This window comes from Morone saxatilis, unplaced genomic scaffold (assembly GCF_004916995.1).
Source record: "Morone saxatilis isolate NCDOM2014 unplaced genomic scaffold, NCSU_SB_2.0 Contig5, whole genome shotgun sequence".
NCBI lineage: Eukaryota > Metazoa > Chordata > Actinopteri > Moronidae > Morone > Morone saxatilis.
Window position 1 is genome coordinate 14,858,107 of NW_023340095.1, and position 26,948 is coordinate 14,885,054.

Genomic DNA, 26,948 nt, shown 5'->3' on the forward strand with positions numbered 1-26,948 from the left:
CACACACACACACACACTTCTACCGTCCCCCTTTCACATCGGCATAGTGGGCCATCTCAGTGCTAGGTGTCACTCAGTTGCTGTTGACGCAGGGAACATTAGATCTTCTGTAGCGAGTGATGTGAGATTCTAATTGTGTCTACAGAGGCAATGTTTTTAATGTCTGTATTTCAGGTCTGGGATGCAAGAGTGTTAAGAGCGAAGTGGAGGAAGTACTGCAGAGAGGATGATGATATCGAGGTGTGTAAATTGAATGTGGAGATGGAGCCGTGTGTGTGTGTGCAGTATGGCTGATAGGGCTCCCCCTCGCTCGCCACTTCCACTATTTAATTGCATGAAAGGGAAGGAGAGGAGATTGCAGGAGCCTGGCGGTGTGAGCGAAGAGAATGGATTTAGAATGTATTAGTATTGGCAGCAAGGCGCCAGCGGTGGGAGGCTGCCCCAGGCCCCTAGGCCCTTCATGGAAGTGCAGGTGAGCTGTGCCACCTCCAGCCTTGGCAGCCCCCTCCCCGGTATTCCTTCATTATCGCACATGCCTCACTGAAAGGCCCCTCCAACTGCACTGGGGCCCACACATGGAGCGGCTCTGAGTCGTCCCCTTATCTTGATGTTTACAGGGAACAGCGATTTGCCACACGCCCTGCTCTAGCCGGACCCCACTGTTCCACTTCTTTAAGTGTGATTCGGGGCCCTGCTCACCTAATATCTCCACCTAAGGGGCCACCTTAGTTGGGAGGGCTTGATATTTCCTGAGCCTGAAAAAGTGGTGCAAATCACCCCTGGAGTCTTAAACCATGAGAAATTGTTTGATACTAATGCTGCTGATATCCTGAAACGTCTATACCCCTCTGTACACAATAGGTGATATTGTTGACAACCACCCATAGTGATTGAAGCCATTGTCCCATGCCGATCTTACCTCATAGGCATTTCCATGCAGTGAATGTCTTTGTGTAACTGCATCACTGTAATGTATCCCCTCTATAGTCTGCGCAGGATGGAGAAGGGTTTTTACTTCATCCCCTATGAAACTCTCTGTTAACTGAGCCGCTTGTCAAACAGCTGATAGCTGACTGATGTTCCCTGCTCTAACACCCTCTAACCATAGTATGATGTAACCAGGAGAAACCTATCCTTTTCTTATTGGCATTGTTTGTAAGATATGCATGGATTTAGGTCATCTATGGCTTAGACAGTAAAATTACATAAAATATTATTGGATCTTCCACAAACACAGTTTGACAAGTACTCCCCCCATTCCCAGACTAAAGCAGCAATATTCTACAGTAGTATAGTAGCAGCTTTACCCCCTTGCTTGAACCCTCCCCTCGGGATGTCTGTATGCTAAAGGGGCACTCACACTGTGAATAAGATTAGTCTGCCTCCAAGTGTACAACATGCTTACGCCACTTGACTTTGAATCAGTGCTGATTTGGAGCATTGCTGGGTTGTTGCGGGGAATAATGCTCTGGCTGGGTTTATGCAATGGCTGTTATGGGGAGCCCGGCCTCGTCTGCATGCATGTTTTTAGGCAGGAGCGGTATTTTGGATAAAGCTGTAAGCTGCTTACGGCCGTGGAGAGAGGTGATTACAGGGCCCACCTCCGTAGGACTGGCTGCGAGGCTGGGAGGCAACTTTTAGGTCAGTGGTGCCATGGCTCCGCCACGCCTCTAGAGTGCCATACCGCCACATTCTGCCAACGTGCTGCTCTCTCTCGGTCCCGCACCTAGTCACACCCTGTTTCATGGCCTATTCTGTGAGGCTAGATAAACTCATCTGCATGCTTGTTCGGTTAGTTTCACTTTATCAGGGGTTGTACCCTAAATATGTGAGTGCTGCTTTATTTATATTCTCCTCAGACAGATATTATTGTTTGCTTAGTGATGTGTCACCGTGAGAGACAATGGGTTGCTTAAGCACAGTAAGAAACATTATGACACAATTTTGGACGCGCTTTGACAGGGAATATACACTATAGACTACACAGATCCACAGCTTGTTCCTGTCTTTTAACTTGAGCCCAGTTTTAGCAGTGGCAATGCTGGCACGGCTCTGGTTCCTTTTTGTCTGCCTCGGAGAGTCTGAGGGCTTCCTTTAGGGACAGAGATAGAGAAAGGCTTTCTGTCTTGCCTGCCTTTAGGTAATGTAGTGTGGGGATTTGCTATCACTGACCCTGCAGTAAACAGTGTGTGAAAGCAGCTGGAGTGTAATCTTATGTGCTGTGGGATCAGAATAGGGGAGCAAAGTTACTAAAAGAGTCACAATAAAGGGCTGCCACAGCACCTGCAGAGCACCAGCCAAAATAATGAACACCTGAGCAGATTGGAGGCAACTCAATTAACGTCACTGACACTGCCAGTCAGAACATAAAGGCAGGTACGCAGCTTCTGTTGCCCTTTTGTTTCCAAACAAAAGGTTCCCTCACGTATTCAGCCAAGAGCAGGGCGGTCTTTATGAAATGCTAGACAAATAATGATTCATTGTTTAATCTAGATAGGCCTGTGTTTTTCATCTGATATCACACTCAATGTATAAGCTCTTTTCTATTAAACTGGAGGGGACTTTGGTAACAGTTGCTCAATAGTCTAGTGAGACTAAAGGAAATTGAAACAAACAAAATATTGGCCTTTACGGGTGCAGAGTAGCTAATGTATAAAGAATATCGAACAAACTACTATTTTGAACTAATTTAAAGTTAGATCTGCAAATTTCATTACATTTCATTACACCTAATTTTACTATATTAATTCTGATTGTACTAATGATACACTTTATAACAAATAAATCGTGTGATTCTATTTTACATACATCTAATCTCATGGCATCTAATCTGTGTTGTTTCCCAGGAAGAATCCTCAACAGGTTTTCGAAGGACATCGGTTACCTGGACTCTCTGCTCCCATGGACGTTTGTGGACTTTATCCAGGTGAGTCTCACCTCGGCAGGTTTGGTCGCTGGCGCTGCAGCATGGGAAGGCCATTTCATGCCTGGCTAAACCTGCTTTGTGGTCCGGGTCCCCTAATCTGGAAACAATTACTGTAGGATTACCCGCCAGCGCAGCCCAGCGCCTGCACAGATTTAATAAAAGTGTGCACATAGGCTGAGGGCGTGGCTCCCTCACTGTGACACAACAGAAGCGGCATCTTCAGAGAATGTGTATGGAGACTAAGCAAGTGATTGGGAGAGAAAAAGGTACCAAAGAGGAAATAAAGGCCACAGGATGATGGGTCCGATGTGGAGGAAAACAGTGGGGAGGGGGTTGACAAGGAGGATGTGTTGAGTGGCAAAGAGAAGAAGTGTGAGCAGCAGGCGTACGATGTGTTTTTCAGGAGTGGAGCTGGAAGCGTGGTAGAGGGGGAAGGGGGACAGGTCAGTTGGAACAGATCCAGAGCGGGACTTGCCCCACTTATCGCAATTCTACCAACACTCTACAGTCTTATAGGCCTGGTAGCCAACGGCCACCCTGGTGCATAACCAGGTTAGGTTACCAAATGCCACCCTGCCACCGTGACAGCCATCTCCCACGAAAGCCTGCGGAGATGAGCCAGCTCATGCACCTAGTGCCACAAAGAAGGGAATGTTCGGTGCACAATTCGAGGTAGAGGAGCAGGCGTGGCTCTTTGGTTAGGGCCAAAGAATAGAACAAAGGCGCACTGAAAACGAATCCCCCCTCCACAATGCCTGAGTGATGTTTGTGGCAGATACCCATCTCACAGTAGACAAAAGCCATCTTAAATGCTGAAAGCACAAAAGATCATACGCACAAAAGGTTTTTGTCTGCTATAGTTTCCCTCATTTTGATAATAAGGTGAATAATGGCTGGAGTAAAATAATAACTTTGTAGAAGGCCCATAGGTCCAACTGAAAACAGTGAAAGTAGACTAGGTCACGACAGAAAACAGACTTTGTTGCACATATGACCTCACTGTACTCCATGAGTGACTTGTCCACTCCACCATATTAGTCATTACCTGTGTTGAAATTCGAGACACAATAGTCTTTTAACCATGTTTCTGAATTGCAGTGAATAATCATTTCATCGGAATAAACAGTCAAAACAAGACTGGATATATCATGTGCACATGTTTCTGCCGGTCTTTTGCTGCAGCAGAAAGTGGGAAGTGATTGTGATAGCTGACAAAGGTGGCATCCTTTGGACAAAACACTTTTGTTTGTGCTGCTTTCTGCTCTTGTTTGCAGGTGTCTTTCATGGAGCACTCTTTAATGCTTTCAGGAAGGAAGATTTTCACTCTTTTTATCACAGTATTAGCTGTGCAGAAAAGCTGCTGATCCTGACTATTGTTGCTCATTCGCAGAGGGACATTTCCCCATAGTCATTGTTTAAATGGTTGTCAGGCGGGAATAAAGTGAAACTTCATAAACAATGCCCTAACTGGTTTATCTCTCTCTATGGGGAGAGGCCGCTTCTGTGCGGGGATTTGCACCAGAGCCTCCCCCATTATGGTGGAGTAAGCACTTCACAGCCCCTCAGCACTGCCCCCATACCCACCTAACAAGGGGATTCCCTCAAGCTGGGGGAACCTGGTTACACCCCAGAGCCCTATTTTTTTCACAGGTCTCATTTAGTAGTAATTTAGTGTATTGGGAAATAGGCTCTTTCTCTTCCCTCTTTATGGTCAGGAGACAATGACAGAAATGTCAATTAAAAACACCTCAGGCTTTGGGGACTGTCAGCTTTTGTGTAGACTTGACCTTTAAATCCTGGGTTGCCTCTATTTTCAGAGAGGGTGCAGAGAAGGAGGGCAAGACAATAGGGGGTGAGTATAGGGGTCTTTCAGGGGAGGATTTTGTGTGAAGGCTCTTGACCAAGTCACACCACTGTGGGGTCCATACACATTTATAACCATCCACGCAAATTCAGTTTGTCAGCATGTGTATGCTAAGACACCAGCTGACAGTTACTTTCATTGAAGGGGAGGTTAGCCCGGTCTCACCAATGTTAATGGCGTATAAACATTAATAATAAACAGTGGCTCATGAATTACAGCAGTAAACCCTAAAGTCATCTGGAGAGAGAGAAAATAGTTTGCGTGCGCGTGAGAAAAGGAGCGAGCGCATGTGTACAGTGTGCAGACACAAACCCAGCAAGCAGCACTGAAGACGCACACAAAAACAGAGCAAAATATGGCTATTGTCTAAAAACACTGGCGGGTGGATCGTTGTGTGAGTCTGTATATTGTGGCACATTGTGTGTCAGGCCTTTTCAGTGGCTTTGTGGGATATGAGAACTGCTGACGTAACTGTGAGTGCTGTAGGATGGGATTTCACCGGCTTTCTCTGCTTCTTTACCACACTGGTGACAGAAGAAGTGAAGAATGCACTGGCTCCAGGCGTTACACAGGTTATCCTGAGAAACACTGGAGACAGTCCTGTGTGGAAATATATAGGCTGTGCCATAAATCCCCTTTGAGCATTGTTTTATGACAGCGCCATTATCTTCCTACACAAGGTGAAAAAAAAGAAAGGCGAGAAGACTAAAGATTTGCTTGTTTTATTCACTTATTTGTCAAATTAGATTAGAGATAAACCAAAACACAAGAAAACAGCATTGTTAATGAATGTGCTCATGGGTGTGCTTGACTGGGCACTCAGCAATACCACACACGGTCATTTGATGGCGAGCACTGGCCAGCAAAAGCTTCCAGTGTGTGTATGTGTGGTCTTTCATGATGCTGCGGTCCAGCACCTCAGCTGCTCTGACTCAGACATACAGGCCTGGGAACTTACATAACAAAGTCCCAATCTAATCTTGAATCGCACCTCATGTCAATGCGATGAAGATAATGAGTTCTGTGCTTTCTGTGAGGGACTTGTATTTGTGAATTGCTGTTTTTTGTATACATTTGAAAATGTTTTTTTTGTGTGTGTGTGTTGTTTTCAAGAGGAAGCAGAATAAAGAAAAGGAGCAATGACTGAATGAATGAATTTGCTGGGCACGAAGTGATTTATGGTAGAGAAAGAGAGAGAGTGAGAGACCGCATTTCAAAGCCTTTCTCTTATTTCCAAAATGGGGTTGGAAATCAGCAGCTTGACTGAGCCCAAATAAGTGACTTCTTTTACCTTTTCACAGCACACAAAGGCCTAATCCTAGGACTACTTGAGCCACCAATGTAGACAGCGACTGAGACCACCACAGTATGTGTCAGACCCTCCTCACCACACACAAAACACATTGACTGCAGCTTTATGAAGTGAAAATGGCCCAGAAAAGGAAAATGTGAAGGAGGTGTCCACAGTCATTTCTCCTAAAGAAAGGCCACAGCATCTGGGCATTTAATGCTAAAATAAAGCCCAAAGACAGAGTAGAATGGATTGGGTCACTTCTATTGTTCCAGAGCCCAAGTGGAACAGCCCTGTTTTGTTTCAGTACCACTGACCCTTGCAACTTATTGTGCAGCTCTGTCATGGAAAAGTGTGGAGTGAAAAAAAAAATTCCAGCGATGACAGAAGACTTCTTTTGAGGAATTTTCTTTGCCATGCTTTCCCCTCATTTCCTGTTTTGTTTGCACTTTTTTTCCCAGTGGCAAATATTGCACACTGTCAGTAAATAAAGGGAGGATGAAAAGGGGGGTTGTAAAAGGCGTACTGATTCCTTGTGTCCGGAGGGATGTTTAATTAAAGGCAAGTGTTTATTTTCTGCTGCGGAACAACAGTCGCTATCATTGCCGAACACAAATATAGCAATTAACTTCAATTTTCTACATTTATTTGGACATCAAAGAGCTGATAGAATCATTGAGAAAATAAAGCAATTAGGGTCAGCAGAGATCTCAATGGTCTTTGGACACAGCAGTGCGCCCAGTTTGCTTGAATGGCTGAATCACATGCGTGCGGTAGCTTTCTTTTCTTGCTAAAGAGCAATTAGTGGTAATTCTTTATTTAAACTGTTTGTATACAAAACCTTTCATCCTTTTATCCACTTTTATGTGCAGCGGGATGTGGCTTTGGGAGTTTTCTGTTCCTGTGTGGTTTCATAGGAGATATGTATGTGGTCTGAGGGGGTGAGGTGTATGCTTGTAGGATCACTTATCGGAGTCATCTGTGTGTAGTGTGGGTGGGGGCCACGGTGTTCCCGATGCTGACATGATAAGCGCCAGACCACGCAAATGGATCACACGATCAAACGCGGCCTTGGCGACGGCGGGCCCTGGGGAGCAGGAGGAGGCAAGACTTCTATCTAATGCTTCCTCTTCCTCCTCTGTCCCCTCAGATGACCCCACTGTCAGATAAGCCTGTCTCGGACCTTCGTGGCCCCTGACTGAAATGGGCCCAATTAGAATTTAAATGAGCCAATCAGCAAACATGAATGAGCAGTGTCACTGTGTCACCAATCAGCAGCGGGAGAGTGAAAGAGAAACAGTATATATGATAAGACATTTGTTCAGTTAATATTTGATCCCCTCTAGGGAACGCTGGATAACATGCAGTAATGGCTCATGTGCCACCATCTCACTTTGCAGTCTGGTAGCCTTCCATCAAGGCTAAGATTGAAACTTATGTACTGTGAAATTCTTGGGATCAGTTGTGCTCAGTAGCTTCCACTCACTGTTTGATTGTGTGGGCTCCACTACAGCAATGGTTAGACTAGTAATACCCTCTTATCAGAACTGCAAATGGAATTGAGTAGCTTTTCATCATAAAACTACACTGAAAGTGATCATGCTTAAATGTGTGCTTAAGTGGCAGATAACATCCGTAATTAAGGTGCTAAATTAAATTTTCATCTCTCTGGGCTAGTCTGAGACCATTGAAGGTAACAGTATGATCCTAATCTCCACGTCTTAGGATTCATCTCTTGGGATGTGTCTAATTTCAGGGTGTAAGGTTTCAATTTTATCATCTATCAATCGAATATGAAATATGTAACACAGTATACCTTTCAGTTCAGAAGAAATGGTCTCTCACATATTCAGTGGTGGAAGAAATATTCTGATCATTTACTTATGTAAAAGTATCAATGTTACACAGTAAACACACTGCATTACAAGTGCTGCATTCAAAATCCTATTTAAGAAAAAGTACAAACGTATAATCAGAAAAATGTACTCAAAGTACCAAAAGTAAAAGTACTCCTGAAAATATTATTTTTAATATAGTAATATTATTACTTTATATAATGTTAGGTATCGTAGTACAGTGGTTCATTTAAATTAAACTGCTTTTTTGTAAAGGGTCTCAAACCAGAAAGATTGGGAACCACTGCTGTAATCTTAAGCAATGTATTACATTTTAGAAACTCGTCCATATTGTTTTTTAATAAAAATTCTTTGTCTGAAAAGTAACTAGCAGAAATCCAGAACTGTCAAATAAATGTAGTGGATTAAAAAAAGTACAATCTTTACCTCTGAATTGCAAGTGTAAAGTAGTAAAGTAAAGTATACAATGGAAATACTCATGTAATTACCTCAGAATTGTACTAGCTAAGTACAATTCTTGAAATATTTTCTGCAAATAATTATTTCAAAAATTGGCCAGAAAAGGTATTATTATTATTAGTAGTATTAAATTATTTTCAGATATGGCTGTGCATTTACAGTCTTTTATTAGTATTGTCTATCCTGTCATGGAAGAAGTATTTAGATTAATTTAAGCAAAAGTACCTTAAAAAATGTACTTAAGTGCAGAATAGATAATAACCACCACAGGTGGGATATGGTAAAAGCATTTTATCTTTAATATTAATGATACTTTATCAGATTCTTACTTCAGTTTCTAAACAAAGTGCAGGTGTGGGTGCTTTTGTGTCGTCAGACTCATTGCCTCCAATCCTGTTTATGCAGCTCTGGTATCCTGGTCTAGATGTGTCACAGAGCCATTAACACGGGTGATGAGTCACTGTGTTGTTGAGGGCTGTGTGGTTTCAGTGTGATGTATCAGACACCCACAGTGTGGTTCCCAGAGCCCTCTGCCAGTCACTGTGGCCATGCCTGTTGGCTGGCTGTTCTGCCAGGGAGGCTTACAGGCCAGAAGTGTTGAAGGGAAAGCCCAAGAGAGCCAGGGATATGAGCTGCAGTGGCCAAGTGGTAAATTCTCACCTGCTACTAAGTGAGAATTAGCGCTGTGATCGTTTTCCTTTCACACTGTGAATCACATAACCTCAGTCCCACAACCTGCTGTTACCTTACTGTATGTCCATGATGGTCTCACACAAACAGAACAGAAAGAGTTTCTCTTGTTCAGCCTTAAGAAATAGGGCTCACTGCCCCAGTGGTAGCCCACACAGCAGCAGTGGGGCTTTGGAGTCTGTTGCTATTTGGTTAATATTGTGCTCACATTTTTCCTTCTGTCTCAGGTATTCCTCCAAGTCATTGGAGTGATTGCAGTAGCTGCCATCATCATCCCCTGGATCCTTATTCCCGTTGTTCCCCTTCTTGCTGTCTTCCTGTTTCTGCGATGCTACTTCCTGCAGACCTCCAGGGACATCAAGCGCCTAGAGTCTACCAGTAATTTTTTTGGGGTGGTGGGGTGGGCATGTCCATTTGTGGTAAGAGACAAAAGCAGACCACAGGAATGCTAATAGACCATTGAAGAAAGCCATGGTCATTAGCATAAAGGCTAAAGGTGGCGGTGGCCTATAGCTCGGCCACACGCAGTTTCCTCTAGAGACTGGAGTTCATGACATCACATATAATGGGAAAAATGCCAAGTGGGCATGACTAGGCCATTGCAGGCTTTAGTTCATCTATTTTATTCTGGGCTGAGAGCCCAAATGCACATTGGCCAACAGGTTCCATCATCTTAAAGAACAAAAGTTCTATTAAAAAGCTCAGAGGAAACATTTAGGTTTTGTCTTTGGTTTTGTAAGCCTAACAAAAAGAAACAAAGGGCCACTCAATTGCAACCTATCCCTAAATCAAAACTGTTTTGCATCAGGGGCGTATTAAATGTTGATGCAGTACACATTAGTATTCCACTACTGATTACCACGTCACATTTTCTTTGTCTACACCTTCTGAAAGTTAATATATTGACTTACTTAAAAATGCAGTACATTGTAACATATAAAGAGTCAGTTTCAAAAGTATGATACATGAGAGAAAATATGTTCTGAGACCACGTTCATGGTTAAAAATCTTGGTTAGAACCTTTTAGAACTGACCTTAGTATAGAAAAAGAAAATGCGTTTGGATTGTAAAACACCATTGAAGTGTTGAATGAAGAGCTGAGTTTGCAGGTGCCTGTTTGTTCAAATGTTAATAGATATTGTATCTTATTTCTTTTAGCTCGGAGTCCCGTATTCTCCCACCTTTCTTCCTCTCTCCAAGGCCTGAGCACCATCCGTGCCTTCAAGGTTCAGCAGAGGTTTCAACAATTGTTTGATGAATATCAAGATCTTCACTCAGGTGGGAATAAGAACATATAAATATATATAATGTTTTTTATATTTCAGTTAAAGATACTGACTTTTTATCATACCCTTTCAAAGCTATACAATATAATTTTTTAAAATGTTTATTATTAGTAATATTCATGTGCTAAAGATTATATGTATTGTCTAATCTGTGTGTTTGCTAACAGAGGCCTGGTTCTTATTCCTGACCACTTCTCGCTGGTTTGCTGTGCGCCTTGATGGAATTTGCTCAGTTTTTGTCACCATTACTGCTTTTGGCTGTCTTTACCTCAGGGATGGTACTGTATGGTTTTGGATAAAACAAGTGACACATAATTGACATGTGAGATACTCTAAGTGAAACCATCATGATAAATTCAGGAATGCCTGACTGTATGTTTACTTTTTTCCTGACATCCCAGGACTGGAACCAGGTGCGGTGGGTTTGGCTCTATCGTATGCTGTGACACTTACAGGCATGTTCCAGTGGGGCGTCAGACAGAGTGCAGAGATCGAGAACATGGTGAGAACATTTGCATTTGAACATTTAACTACAGTTTGGATATCATTAAACCCATTCATAATTTATTCTCTTAAAATTTTAATCAATTTCAGTCAATTCCAAAGAGTGCTTCAGGACTGGATCCCCAAGAGAAATGTAGGCTGATTAAAGGGGCACTCCACAGATTTTAAACATGAAGTCAATTTTACTCACAGGGAGTACTACATAACCTGTGAAAACAGGTTTAAAAATTTAAAATGTAAATTCTAGAAACTAAAAGTCAGCATATCTTGGCCTCTGCTATTTCGATTTTGTAATCTATATAAATCCTTAGCTAGCTCGCTAGTAAGCTACCGTTTTGCTACAGAGCAGAACGCTAGCTAATGAATCAAAAATAATTGTTCCATCCATCTTATAGCTAATGTTAACAGAACACTAGCTAACTAGCATTTTGTTAACATTAGCTAACTTAAGATGTGATAAATATATATGATGCTTTTATCTTTTAACCATTTTAAAAAATTTGGTGGTCTTTTCAACATTGACAAGCCTAGCACATGCATATCTAAGTACAGTACAGTGGGCTGGTCCCAGGAAGGGTCAGTTGTGCTTTAAGTGATCAAATAAACAAAATGTATAAATATAATGTCCGTCTTCACAACATTAATATATTAAACCTCTACATGATCTATGAAAAAATTTGCCTTGTTTTTTGTAGATGACATCAGTGGAAAGAGTGGTTGAGTATGCAGAGCTGGAGAGTGAAGCACCCTGGGAGACGGACAAACAGCCTCCACATGATTGGCCCAAGACAGGCTCCATCACCTTTGACAGAGTCAACTTCTCTTACAGTGCCAGTGAGCCTTTGGTCCTAAAGAACCTGACACTTGTCTTCACATCCAGAGAAAAGGTTCTTGTCTTTATTCCCACCTGTGCATGGTTACTGGTGTGCACCAGGTTGATATGCAGCTAGCGTAGAAGGTGTGATGTGATTCTTTTTTATGTGGCATTATTTTCAAATCAATTATTAAAGGGACACCATATTGTGCTGCTGAATCTTCGGGACTATACCATTTGTGATTCATGGAATACATATCATGTAATTAAGACTGTTCAAGTGGATCCATTTGTTCCCAATTTGCATTTTGAGCTACCTGACGGTGACAACTGTTTATTCACTATAAGAGAGAGGAGAGGCCGAGGGAGAGGGGCGAGGGAAGGGAGGGAGAGGGAAGCAGAGGGAGATGGTTGAGGATGATTGAAATTGTGTTTAATGCAGGGGGTGTATTTTGCATGGCTATGGTTGGCCAGGGCGGCTGATTTCACAATGGATGGGTTGATAAGTGTAGAGGCCCTGGCTCTGACAGCCCATGGGAAGGATCTCTGCCACATGCCATGGGGGTGAAAGGCTTTGTGTATTCTGACAGTTCCCCTGACAGCCTTTCACAAGGAAACCTGCACCTACCACCTACAGTACAAGATCTATTCACTCTGGCCCTTACTAGTCGTATACTGTACATATAAAAAAACACAACTCACTACAACACCGCAGTTAACCTTCCATTGTTTAGAGAGAAATAGCTTTGTAAGGGCATATTCCTTATCTCCAAGACTTAGAAAATCAAGATCAATGATGCACAGCTCCCGCTTTTACATTACATGCTATAGATAAACTATAACTGCACAATATGATTTCTGAAATGAACTTTGACATTCTCAAGTGTTGGTTATCTGAAATAGGAAAAAAAACATGTGATACGCTTCTTTTTATACAGATTGATGAAAAGCCAAGGAATATGGGACTGATCCATGCTGAACACTGTTTCAAATGCATTATGAAACTGTTATATTGAGAAAAACAACCCTTATTGGTGAATTGTTCAAATAGCTTAAAATGACCTTTGTTTACATTCAGGAAGTAGTGTGACTTGAGGTAGTCAGTAATATTTATTGGTTTTTCCTTTTCCCATAACCTTAACCAGGTAGGTGCTATTGGTTAGATTTGACCATAACTTAACTAAGAAAACACATGGTAATTATTGAACTTCACAGATAGATTGTTTTGGATGGGGCCAACAAAAGGACCCACTCTGTTGTTTAGGCACAAAGACTTGTCGCAAGTGTGCCCTGAACTTACATCAAAAAGGAGCAACTTTGATATTTAGGCATGAGGACTTTTAAGTATGCCCTGAACTTGTGCTTTAAAAAAATAGTGAGATTGTGAACTCTCATAATAGATCCTTTTCAAGGCTGACCTTTTGACTTGTCAAAGCAGAATAGCACCTTTCAAAACAAATATACAAAGAGCTTTACAGCCAGAAGAAAAAAAAACCATAAAAGACTGAAAACATGTAGTCCACAGAATAAAAGTAATATTTTTTGGAGTAGCACAGAGCGAGGTGACCTCAGCCCAAAAGGGATGACCTATTGTGTAGCTCAACGGCTCCATCTGTGAGTCAGTGGTTGCAACAATGCTTTCTCCTACTTCCTCATTGAAAACATTCAAAGTGTGAAAATCTTTGGCCATGATAAACATCTAAACTTTCTCACCCCTGCCACCGTGTGTGCAATGCCTATGTCTGGCTCCTGAGAGGCACAGATTTGTCTAGGATCTTTTGGCACTGTGGTGTAGCCTTTTCAATGCATGCCTTCACACTCTTTTGCACTCTTTGCTGCAGAGAAGAGAGGTCTGTCATATTCGACTGTCATCTCCTCTTCACATGAGGTCATGAGGGGGTTTAGGGAAAGATTGTTTCCTCTTCTGAAATGTTTCCTACAAGGACCAGGTAAAGGCATCCAGAGATGCGTTCCTATGTCCCTCATGGGAAAATTGCCTGTGTTTCCCGGGGGCCCTTATAATGGTAGTACCATTTCAGCCCACTGAACAGCTCTCTTTCAGTTTGTTGCCAATTAATATTCCTTTACCGTTTTCTTTTACCTTGAGTTATTTCAGTAACCCCACCCTCTCTGTCTAATAATATGTAGAGTTTATTTAGATCCTGGATCACTGATGCTGGTCCTTTTTTACCCTCCACCTTAAATGAGAGAAAATGGCATTGTTGCACCCTCTGTGTGTGTTGGCATGTTGTGAAGCACACACAGCGATTCTTTGTTATGCAAGTCGTATTGTTCATAAACCCCTGGCTAAACAAAAAGGTTGCCCATTGGCTATGTAATGGCATATAACAAGCCTATGTGTTGGCAGGCAGCAGTGTGTGGCACCAGCAGCCCAGTTCATTGGAACGAGCAATGGTTTGCCCCGTGGTGCCATCGTTGACACCATTTCCATTTGGTTCCAGCTTGCATTTGGGTAGTTACGGAGTATGCTCTGCAGTTTGATCTAGACTGGTCATATTCTGTGTCAGTCCTCTTTGGGTCTATGTGTTTAACACAGCGGTGTATATACGTTGCAGGATTTGCAAATTTGCATTTGCAGTGAGGTGGTTAAAAAATCATCCTGTTGTTATTGTGAGCATGTTAGCAGGCTGACATTAGCATTCTTCAAAGCACTGCTGTACCTGTGGAAAACCTCACAGAGCTGCTAGCATGGTAGTGAAACAGTGCAATGGGCTGCATTGGTGGGGGTTAGTTTGGGTGTGTTGCTTCAAGTACCAGCGGGACAAGAAATTCAATCCAGTCTGAGGAACAAGGTCCAGTTTGATGAACAGATCTGGGAATTTAAAGGCTTCTCAGACGGCAAAAAATGTATATGCACATATTTAACAACTCTGGAAGGTTTTATGTTTATATAGCCTTGTTAAATGACTCACCCTGTTATCATAGAATTAGAGTAATAAAGAGTAAGTACAAATTTCCATCCTACAGACACTGTTGGATTATGAAATGAGCACTTTTATACAATAGGGCACACAAATATAGCTGCCTTGAATCATAAACATGCAAAAGGTCCAACACAAAATGAAACAGTTCGTCACACAGCATGGCATCAAGATGTGTTCACCTGATGCCATGTGAGTATTTTCTCCATTATATGCCAAAGTTATGTGAGTGCTGTCAAAAAAGTGATTTGTTATACCTGCTTGTTGTAGAATAGTATGTTTTCCTTACATTGTACTTAGCCGACATGTTCCCTCAGCGACACAGTGAACACTATTAAGATTAATAGACCTATTTCATAGCCATTTGACATTAAATAGTAGGGTAAACACAGGTGTTACCAATGATACTAATTAAGGTCCTGTTCCATTTAATATAGCAGAGCCTTTTCAGTGAGCCAACATGCACAATAGCAGAGCCCTGCCTCTGTGTGACCTGAAGGGAACAAACCTTAATTAGTATTAATATTTACCCTACTATTTCATGTCAAAATGGCTGCAGTGACATGATACTATTTTGTGATTTTTAAATTTGTGGAATGTTTCAGAAATAAAAATAGTTCTCATCTCTCCACTGTAGGTTGGCATCGTTGGGCGCACTGGCGCTGGTAAAAGCTCCCTGATCTCTGCCTTGTTCCGGCTAGCAGAACCAGAGGGAAGAATAATGATTGATGGTTTTCTGACTTCTGAGATTGGTCTGCACTCCCTGCGCCAGAGAATGTCCATCATCCCACAGGTGCCCTTATTAAACTGCCCTCAGTCTCAACTGTTATGTTTTGGCCCTTGAAACTGCATAAAGTAACAAATGGGTAAATTTGAATGGAATTAGCTAATAAAAATAGAAAAATATTGGATTTCATCATGTATTAGAACTTAAGTACAGCAATTAAAGTTTCGGTATAATATTATGCTGCTTTTAATGTTGCAGTTGTTGTCCTCTAAAACTGCTGGACTTTTGCTTTGACAGCTTCTGAAAGGTTCTTTGATTCCTCATGATTGAGAAATAGCGCAAATGTCAGATAAACACTGGAAACACACACCTTCATGCTTTGGCCCTTTTTTATACGCCTGGCTTTTAAAAAGCTAAAACAAGTGAGGAGAATTACAGTCGTCTCTCGGGGGATTTCTGAAAGTGAGACAAACGGATGCCTTGAGACAGTTTAACTTTATTTCCGCTTGTTGAAACTGATACGGCATTAAGAAAATGCCAGCCTGCGGGTGAGTGTCAGCAGAGTGGAGGGAGGGGAGAAGACTCCCACGGCCTGTACTGTGAAGAGAGCAGTTCCCCATCCCTGACAGAGGATTAGTCCTCTACCCCCCAAACATGGGAAAGCTGCTTAGAAGAAGTCTCCCCCATCCTCACAGCCAGAGTCCCCTTGTACACCGTCACTTTGCCCAAGTCTCAAACATTTCTAGGGTGCAGCCAAGATGCCCAAAAACAGTTTCATTAATGCTTTTCTGTGGATTTGATAGGTTTCTGGCATTGCTACTACTTCAGATAAAGTTTTACTTCCTAGTCCAAACTAGTTTGAGATGGATGTGATGTGTGTTTGATGTGATTTTGTTTACTCTTTCTGTCTCTCCTAGAGGGTGAGACTTGCACAAAGTGGCAGGTTACAAGTCAGAACTTTAACTGCACGCCCATGTGTATCATATACTGGATGGCATTTCCATGATATGAAGTCTTACCCATATTCAGAAGAGTAGAGTTTCTCTGTAGCATGCTCTTAGTTTTACAAACTTATACAGCGAAAAGCCTCTTGGATTTACACAAATTCATCTGAAAGCCTTTTTATTCTCCTGCTAGACGTCAGAGATAAAGTGATATTCAGTCAGCCTTTCACATGGAAAAAAATCTTGATATAAATTGCTGGTTGCCTTACCTTTTCATGTGGAATTTTGAGAGTGATATGTATACTATACATTGCCAGTGAGGAGTTTTCATTATTTGCCACCCACAGATTTGATTATGATAAGCTTTTATTAGCATATGGCATTAAAAAAGGATCCATTTCAGTTTCTATTGAATTCTCAGGAATGACTTCTGAAAAAAATGAATTCTGTGGCAAACAGAGGGCTTAGAATTGGTGGAGCACATAATCGGTCTATGGAAAGCTGTGCTTGAAAGCAGTTTTTCCGACCTAACATTGAATCCTCAATTAAAGTGTGTCACAAAACTAGTTTGAATTGGGACTTCAGCTGGCTTAATGACAAGGTGGTATTTTGGTGACAGAAGGAAAAGCTCATTGGAAGTAAAGAGGTGGAACATTTTCTAAGGCACAGGTAGCAGGGATGAAGTCCTGAAAAGCTTTATTTTTCTGGATGAAATTGAGCAGTTAGGCCTGAGTCTTCTGACTTACATGAAGGTTTGTTGAGACATGATTTTGTATTTGAGGGCTGTGTGCTCTGTGTTTGTACACTGTATAAATAGTCGTGCTTACACACATGGACGCAGGATGGATTTTTTTTTCTGTGTTGCTGTCACAGCACTGGCTCTGAAGCTGACCTTTAAGAGAGCAGAGATGAAGGTGTGGATAGTGAGTCACGTTCAGACTAGTAGTTCTGTAACCTTAACACAGGCACTTTTAGACCCATTGTGTATTTTACTCTTGCTCCTGGTCTAATCTGACAGTTTCCAGGTGAACATTTCCTATCTTGATTTGAGGTTAGATTCCTATCTTGAGTAAACTGGAGTTATCACATTACCTTGATTGTGATGCAGATACAATGAAAGTCTATAAGTTCTTGTTATAGACAGTTAATTGCTGCTCTGAGTCACCTCTATTGCCGTGGCAGATCACAAACATCTCATTAAAGCTTTTTTTCAAATGGTCATTAGAACCTCTCAGATGTCATAAATTCAGTGTTACTTTTCCAAGGAAAGCGCAGCTGTATTTGTTCACTGATAAAACAATGGGGAAATGATGCCATATGAACCCCTTATCTAGAGCAGAGGCAAAGCGGTCTCTTTATGACAGCCTGGTAGAGTCCTCAGTACTAAGTGTTCAGTAAATCACTTCAAAATTGGAGTAGGATTTATGAATAAATATCTCACTTGACACGAGGAGATGCCGGCTTGCTCCTGTTTATCAGGTTTACCACAAACAGAGTGGCGTGTTGTTTGAAGAGTGCCTGTGGACTAGAGGGCTTGTTTCTCTGCACTGTAATAAAGAGCTTTATTTACCCTCTTAAAGATGGCTGTGTGGCTGAACCTTGATACAGGTGTGTGGCTCACTATAAATATATATCTTGGACATTCTAGCTGTCTGACTTCTGAGGCCCTCCTTTCATGAGGGTAGTCAACTGATGCGATAACCCATCTTGACAGATTTTTCTGTGTTTGACAGAGTAAAGCTGTTACTTTTGACAGACATTTTGAGATTATAATTTCTAATACAGCTGCTGTATGAAATTATTTGTGTGGTAACAGTGACTAGATGGCACTTTTTTTGTGTCATATTGTATATTCAGACAACCTCACACAACTCCGATTTTCTAAGTAAAAAGATCAACTTATTGAAGGATAGTTGGCCAGAGCATTGAATGGAGCTCCTGAGTGGAGCAAGCCCTTTGTGAACATCTTCCCTTCAAACATTGCCTAGCGGCGCTCCATAAAGCTTGTCTTAACCCTTTCATACATCTTCCCCCTTGTTATTATCTTAACTGGCTACGGCCTTCTCTTTCTATATCCATCTATCCACAGGACCCAGTTCTCTTCACGGGCACCGTGAGGAAGAATCTGGACCCTTTCAGGCAGCACACAGATGAGGACCTGTGGAATGCACTCCAAGAGGTACTCCAGCGTGGCTCTGAATGATTCCCCCTCGCCGGCCCAGGGGGGGATCCCTCTGTCCCCCTGTACAATGCTGCCATTCAGCCTCCCTGCTCGCCACAAGTCATGGGGGGAAATCCCATTAGGGCCATGGGGCCCAGCTCAATGTGCGGCTTGTAACTGGGAACCATTGAAAGTGCTGGGGGAGATGTGTTTGGGCAGTCAGGCCAACCAGGATGAAGGCTCCCCCCACAGTGAAGGGCTTCAGCTCCTGGTCCTGCCTCTGAATGGGTTTGGTGGCCTGGATTAAAGCTAGAGGCTGGCCACAAGAGAGCACTGGCCAAGGTCATCAGTGGACCTGGCCCTGCATTGTGCCAGGCGGTTAATGGGTGTGTTTGGATAGCTCTTTAACGACATCCCCACAGGAAGCCTTTATGCAGGAGTAATGAAGGGTTGGGGCTCTGCTCTCCTTCTCTGCAGGTGCAGATGAAGGCCGTGGTGGAGGACCTGCCCAATAAGCTGGAGACGGTGCTGACTGAGTCAGGCTCTAACTTCAGCGTGGGCCAGAGGCAGCTGGTGTGTCTGGCAAGGGCCATCCTCCGGAAAAACCGCATCCTCATCATTGATGAGGCCACAGCCAATGTGGACCCGAGGTCAGGGGACACTTGAGTCTTCAAGTGTCTACTAAATTGATTTTTCATTAGTGCTTGAACAGTCATTTCCACATGTAGATTCTTTACCGCAAACTAGTGCTACTCGGTGGGTATTTTTTGTGATAAGGATAGTCCCACTACAGATATGCAGTGGTACTACAGGGCAAATACATAAATAGAACATGACTAAAACCATCATGACAAAGAAATTAAAGACTTATCAACCATAATGGACATTGCTTGGTAGTAAACAGAGTATGTAAGATTAAGTTAAATTGTGTGATTAACTAGAGCACACCAATTCAGCTCACTGTAGTAAACAGCCAATGAATAATCAAAAACAAAACACCAAAATTTTAACTATTAGGCCGCACATATACTTGCATGAACGCGTAGTTAAAAGCAAGTATATCTCTGGCCTTATCATGACAAAAGATAATGTGGAATAAAATCAGAAGATATTACAAGTGAAAATAAGATATATATTATTTTCTGCCATGCCTACTACTGCACATACCTGCCTGCTGATGAGCCATTGTTCTCTGTTAAGTAAAATCCCTGCCCAAGGGTGTATAGGAAGAGAGTTTTTTTGTGCTGAGGTGTTGTGTTCCCTGCTCCTTTAGAACTGACAGCCTCATCCAGCAGACTATCCGGGACAAGTTTCAAGAGTGCACAGTCCTCACCATCGCTCACAGGCTCAACACTATCATTGACTGTGACAGAATACTGGTAAGTAAGAACACAGTAAATTTCCATTGTCCTGCACTTCAGTCACTTTTTAAGACCACTATCCTTCTGTAATCAGTTATTGGGAACGATTTATGATAACAGACAGAAAAAAGGGTTTTTTGATAGGGTTAGGGTTAGGGTTTATTGATACTTATGTTTTGTTCACAAACTTCAGGAACCCTTTTTTGTTCTTTCTTATCAACTCTAATAAATTGAGCTCCTGTTGTGTAAAGAATTTGTGGTAAAATGTGAAATAGCCTGCAAAAACACGCGCCTCGTATTCACTCACACTGCTGTGCATCAAACATACCCGAGATTCAGAGATTTCAAACACCCCTTCCTGTTTTTGGGGCCTGCTACACAATCTTGGCAGATTTTTAATTCACTTGCCCTATTTTGCAACAGCTGGGCTGATTTCTCCCTCACAGCATTCCCTCTCATTGAGCCTGTGCTTGTGCCACTTGATCTTTGGCCCTTTCCTGCTACTGCCTGCAGAGGTGCCAATTAGTGCCATTTGTGGCAGCATTTGTTAAGCGTCTATGGAGGACAGGCTACGACCTGGTGGCTGCTCGGTCACTGAGGGGTTGCTGAGAAAAGCCAAATATCGCACAGCAGGGACTGTTTCACACCTACACTTGTGTTAAATGCCCCCAGATTGTTTCGCACACCGGGAGAACTAAATTGGGGCCCACCTGAATTGCCATGTCCAAATCCTAAGCTGCGCCACATTTAGACGCAAAATGTTTTCCAAGATTCAAACTCCATCTCCTAGTATCTTACTCCTAAACTGTCGATTATGACAGCAGCTGCAGAAGTCTCCCTTTCATACTAAACACTCCCTGAAACTGGGTTTTAGCGATAACAAACTGCTCATTACCGCTGTAAGGGGATCGAGCTTGTTAAAATTTGTCTGTGATATAATTGTAGTCTTTTCCAAACTGCTTGTATTGGCACTATTCTTTGTGTGGTTTATACGGCATGTGATGACACAGAAATGATGGTAATTTTCTAGAGTGTCTTCAAGGTGTGATTGTTGGATTTGACTTGAGGACCACCCCTGAGCCACTGAAATGCCGGGATAAATACATGGATAAATCACTGATCTTCAGTCTGTCAGAGTCAGCGTACTAGACTTTCACACTACTAACAGGCTACACTCATTGTCCGTGGCCCTGTCGAGCAGAAACAGGCACCTGTGTTTGCTGCTGCATGACTCAGATAAAATGGATGGTTCCTATGTGCAGAGAACTACTGTTTCCCCATTCATCCTGCACTGTCTGCATGCATCACTAAGTAGTGAAACAGCTGAAATGTCAGTTTTCCCCCAAGTAAAGTATACAGGTGGTGGCGCACACTCACACACCCAGCATTGTGTGTGTGATTGCAGGTTCTGGCTGCCGGCAGGATCCAGGAGTATGACCAGCCATATGTGCTGCTCCAGAACCAGGATGGGCTCTTTTACCAGATGGTGCAACAGACAGGCAGAGCTGAGGCCGCCTCACTGCTGCACACAGCCAAACAGGTAACCACACCCACCTTTGTGCCAGGACGGCGCTGTCGCTAAATAGAGTCCAGCCGTGGCACACTAATCCCAGACTCTCCCTTTAACTCCAGACTTCATTGCTCACCTCCAAAATAATACAGTTAAGCAAGAGAGGATGTGTATAACCCTGACAATGCAAAGACACTTGATTACCATTTTAATTTAAAGTGCCTACTTGGAGCATTGCAACACCATAACATTAATTTCAAGAGAGAAATTGTCCCTTTGTAGATTTACATCCTCTGATTTTATCGAATAAACTCTACGTATAATCTTTTTTCTCATAATGTAATTTTGAGATCATTTTGGAGATGATTCTAGAAAAGCAGCTTTCTTTGCACTATATCTATTTGGAAGTATTGGGTTTAACTTCATCGCGATTTGGGATAAACTTTCTATGGGGATTACTGTAATAGAGAATGTCCATATTTCTTCCCTGTAAAATTCATTTGTGATGTATTTCCCCTTCAGACACTGAACAGATAAGAGCCAGCTATTCATTGTTCAATTCCATTTTATGTGCATCTGTCTGGGACTACAGATACCATATTGCAACTTCAAACAGGTCTTTGTGAAATAAGAAAAAGTAGGCATCATTTCATTTTCTCTCTGTCCCTCGCACAAATTTATCAGTGGAACTGTATCTCCTCAGCCAGAGGAGTGAAATGAGTAAAATACTGATTTCAAAGACTCAGCACACTGTGGTATTATTTGGTATCGTCTTTCCCTGCACACTAGCGGATTGGTAGTGACATTGTTCAAGCCCTTACGTTTTCTTTTCTTTATTGTAGGGTGCTCTCCTTAGATCAGATTACTGCAGCATCCATAACTGTCTAGCACCACTTATTAAATACTGAGATGGTCCGCATGTTGTGTGTCAAGTTTCTATAGTTGTCAGTCAAGGTTTAAATACATTCAATAATCTGATATCAACCTCTAGCTCCTTTGTCCATGTTGAAAGAGAATCCCAGGGTAGACAGTATATCTCATGCTGAGGCCAACCTGTTTTCACTTGTTTTGCCTCTTTTTCACTCAACTTTCTGTTATTGAAATCATTGGTCTGTCAGAGCCTCTTTGTATTAAGAAATCAAGCATTCTGTAGACACTTTAACCAAACACACAGGTAGCTCAAATAAAACAAATCATTCCCGTGATTATATATGTGTGATTATACATTTTTCCCTTGAATTTCACAGTTGTTTATAAGTTTAAATAAGCCACTTTTGCATGCTTCAGCGGGTGACAAATCCCTTCACCCAGCTCTGACAGGATCTGTCATAAATCACACCTTAACAGATCATAGCTTAGATTGGAATGTGTACTTGTATTTCTTGACACTGCTTCCCTGATACGCTTCCAGGTTTACATGAACAAAAAGCGAGTGGCAGACGTACGCTGTGCCAAGGACATCCGTGTCATCTTTGAGACCTCTCTTTGACAGTTTGGAGAGTCGGCTGTGGCCCTCGCGCTTGCCATCACTGACCAAATCCTTTACCAGATGTTCTTAGATTCCTTACTGTATATTAAAAAATGTCTTTAGACTCCCAGGCCGAGTGTAGTATATGCTGCATTTTGATTGGCATAGTCCTTTGGTATGGAACAGAAAAGAGGAAAGTATCTGAAGCAGGATGTGCCTTTATTGACAGCATATTACTGCATGGCTTTTTATTGATTACACCCTGCTATGTTTATGTATGTGTGTACTGGCCTCTTGGGTAGCTTCAATCCTGCAAAAGAGTGCAGGTATTGGATGTGTTAATCCTGGTGCAATAAATTACTGGTGGCTTAGATTATTCTTTCACGGTAAACATTGTCTCGCAGGTCTTTTTATTATTTGGAAAATGCTTGAAAAGACAAGGAGAACCTGAGAGGAGACACCAATGTTTTCAGCAATTATTGTGCCTTAATCAGACTATTGATTTTTTTTTGTAATTGCACTGTTTTAACTGAGTAGTCCTCCAGCACTTTGACAATAGTGGTTTTATGTCTACCTCAGCTCTTGTCAGCAAAGGAACAGTAAAGTTTAAATATAACATGTCATGTACTGGTAATGATAATGACTAGCACTAAGAAACGTGGGACAAAAGTTGTAAGTTTATCGCCTCAGAAAATCTCTCTCCACAGTGATATCAACTTTCTCTCTTTACTATTTTGATAAATGGGCTGTTGTTGCTTTACAAATATATCACTTTTTACCTTAGTATTAATGTGACATTCAGTAGACTGTTTAATGCTATGTATTTATTTAGACTCTCTGTTTTCTATATTGTTGTGTTATAACACTAATTTTGATAAAATTTAACTGAGTTTGCATTTTGTAGTTGTTTAGTTATAAAAAAGTGATGCAAATGATCACCAAATGAAATTTAAATGACGTATAATAAAAGTGTTGCTTCAATGTTTCAGTACTGTCTTCATTTTGTGTTTAAAGCATTGTCTTGTCTCATATTACACTGACTCACTAAACATTTCCTTCTGCTGTTACTCATCCTATATTCAGATGTCTGAATGGTGTGTTTGCTTCGGGTCAGTGGTTACAACCGGTCTTGACCACGATGCTACAAATTGGCAAGCGGTTAAGGAAAACAACCTAGTGATTATCTTGTTGAGTCAAGTAATTTTCAAATTCAGTTTCATGGTGGTAAAGTGGTATAGTTATTATTCTAACATGTTGGTGTTGCAATTTGACCATTAAGTCCCAATTAAAATGTAATTCTGTCATCACCAGCTCAATTAGTAAAGAGCTGTTTAATTCGTCTTCATACAAGACAAGAGCAGAGTGATTACACATTCAGAGATGGCTGTCAGTAAACACTTAGCTTGGTATGAAAGCCAGTATTTAACCAGGCCCAGATTTAGGTCGTGAACCACGGGACATCAGTCCCTTTAAAAGCTGAGTGATTTACACAATTCATTAAAGCCAGTGAATCTTCAGCCAGCGTCATATTAAATGGTTACTTACTCTCAAATAGCCCCCGGGGAGTTGAATTGTTGGCTTGCGAATAGATTAAAGTTTACATTGAAAAGAGAAATTGAATTCAGAGGTAATCAATAGCATAATGGGCCAGTGAGAGGAGCCTGCTGCCTGAAATGAAATTACCATATTTTTAATCTTAATTTTCCACTCTGTTTATCTGACAGTGTGGATGTGCAATCCAAACAGATAATGAGAGAGTGGGATATTGACAGTGGGGTCCTCTGGAGTGCTTGTTTCAGTGATTAAACGCTGTGATCTGTGATTACTTTGTGTCGGGTGTCAGGCTGGCGGCCAGGGCCCGGGGAGACACAGGCACATAGCAGCTGGAGCATCATGGGTCTCTGAGGTGCTAATGCACCTGACACAGCATTGACAGCATTCGAAACCCTATCAGGGACTGCACCACACGGCAGCTGCCACAATAGGAATACTCATGGCACTATCTACATCAGAGTCAGCATATATCCTCTCTGCTCTCCCCTCGATAACAGCCAACACAAGAATGGTGACAACAAAGTTTGCACAATAAGTATTATTAACCAGATAACTTCCTACGTCGCCCCAAGAATAGCGCCATTTTAAGACATATCTGAATAGGTGTGCAAATAGCAATGCTGTCAACATAGTGCTGATATGGCTTTAATAAATAAATGTCTGAGGAAACCTGCCTGTCCACACAATGAATCCCAAAGAAATAAAACACAAAATAAGAGTCAGCACAATGTGGAGGCAGTGAATGAAATGATGAATTCACACTAGCATTTAGCCCATCCACACTTTAAGAGAGAAGTGATACGTTAGTGCTGATTTGAGGATGTGTAAAGACGTTTTATTGTCAGTTGAGAGAATAATGTAACAAGTATCTATAACAACTAAAAGTGTTGTAAATTGTTTAAGGTTGTTTTGTTATGGGCCAATAAATAACTAGTCTCAAGGCCATTTTGGGTTGAGGAGACAATGTTTTTCACAAACTTTCTGTTGTGCCAGCATTTTCTTTTGTGATGGATACTGCTGTTTGACAAATGGAAACAAATTGCATGGTGCAGGCGCCTGAATGGCAGGGAGTTGGGGAGTGTCAAACTCAGTGCTGAAAGACGATGAAGCGAGAGCCTCAGGTTTTTGTGGGCGACTCAGACCTGACTGATCCCGGCATAAAGTACTTGTTGAAGAGAAGGAGAAAAGGAGAACAGGATTTCGACAGGCTGCAGTGAAATTACGAGAATTGACTATGGCGGCTTTGTTCCTAGCTGGTGACATGGGGTGGGGGAGATGGGGAGACTGGAGCGATTCCCCAGAGACTCTGCGCTCAGCCTTTCTAAAGTGACTACAAACTGAATATCTGACAAGTTCCCAAGGCCTGACATGACTCTGTGTGGAGCTAAGAAAAACAAACAACAAATGGCACGTTTTTAAGATACATGTGGTGACACTGGATGTAGTGTGTTAGAAAATGGCCTTTTATCTTGTTAAAAATAGGTTCTCAATTCGGAATATGTTGATACTATATTTTCTAGATTGTCGCAACAACCTAGTTAGACCTAGTTTTTCCTGTGACAGACTTTGTGAAAGTAGAATAAAAAAACTACCAAATGTTGATTTCCAACTTATTAGAGGGCTCATAACTAGCTAGTTTCTCTTTGATATGGCATCAGAAAAAAAAACATGAACTGCAAGTATTCTTTTCCCAACATGCACATGGTGAGGTTTGATAAGCAACACTGTATCATGGTGCCTCAGCAGTTTAGTGACCACCCTGGATTGGCCTTAGGACTGGCCGACTAATACTGCTACAAACAGTAATTATAGGTCACACATGTAATGCATGATTATGCTTCGTAAACTCTCCAGGCTGTGGTTTGTTTCAAACTCTGTCGAGTGTGAGTATATTTAACATTCAACGGACAATTTCACCCAGATTTTTGCATCCGTTTTTATGCACATTCCGACATAAGGGATCTATTTATGTAAAAACATTTGAAATTACAAAGAGTAACTTCCTTTTTGTTGAAAACAAAACTTAAAGAAGCAGAACAAGTATTCTGAAAGAAGCCTGTTTTTTGTAATTGTACCTGGCCCTGCTACTTGGAACTAAACTGGCTAATGTGGCCCTTTGAAAGGCCACCAAATAGGAAACCGCTGTGCATGCTTTAGCCTTAAATCCTGGGCATGCTCTGTCACCTTCCAAAAGTGCTGTTTGATTCTTCAACTGCGAGAGAAAGAAGAAAAGTGGAGGGCTAGACAATAGCAGAGGGCTTATCTCATCAGTAAATAAGGCTTATTGCTTAAAGCTATAAAAGGCTATGCTTATTGGTGATGTCATCCCTTTGTGGAAGATTGATGAAGCTTGAGGCAGGGGGCATAATGTGAGTGTGAATGTGTGTGTGTGTGTGTGTGTGTGTGTGTGGAGGAGGAGGAGGCCTCGTGCACCAAACTCAAGAATTTCTAACTTTCCCCTGCAGAGTTTGATATAATTTAAAATGTATGACATATATTTTAACTGCTGCTGCACTAAAATTGCAGTCTTTGGTGGTAAACTAACCCAAATGTACTTCAAAGTTCCATCTGGCCAGGGGGCTTTTATCCTT

At 41.9% G+C, this 26,948-nt stretch overlaps 1 protein-coding gene across 1 annotated transcript in view; it reads left to right on the plus strand.

The window, feature by feature from the left end:
- The window catches only part of LOC118338873 (multidrug resistance-associated protein 4-like), a 35,771-nt gene extending 11,993 nt beyond the window's left edge, over positions 1-23,778 (plus strand). The window contains exons 21-32 of the mRNA XM_035676312.1: positions 2,847-2,926; positions 9,314-9,464; positions 10,245-10,364; positions 10,540-10,650; positions 10,774-10,874; positions 11,572-11,763; positions 15,270-15,425; positions 18,393-18,482; positions 18,942-19,114; positions 19,738-19,843; positions 21,231-21,365; positions 22,747-23,778. Coding sequence (XP_035532205.1) covers positions 2,847-2,926; positions 9,314-9,464; positions 10,245-10,364; positions 10,540-10,650; positions 10,774-10,874; positions 11,572-11,763; positions 15,270-15,425; positions 18,393-18,482; positions 18,942-19,114; positions 19,738-19,843; positions 21,231-21,365; positions 22,747-22,824 — 1,493 coding nt within the window. The 3' untranslated portion in view covers positions 22,825-23,778. The remainder of the gene's footprint in view (positions 1-2,846; positions 2,927-9,313; positions 9,465-10,244; positions 10,365-10,539; positions 10,651-10,773; positions 10,875-11,571; positions 11,764-15,269; positions 15,426-18,392; positions 18,483-18,941; positions 19,115-19,737; positions 19,844-21,230; positions 21,366-22,746) is intronic.
- Positions 23,779-26,948: the final 3,170 nt, after the last annotated feature.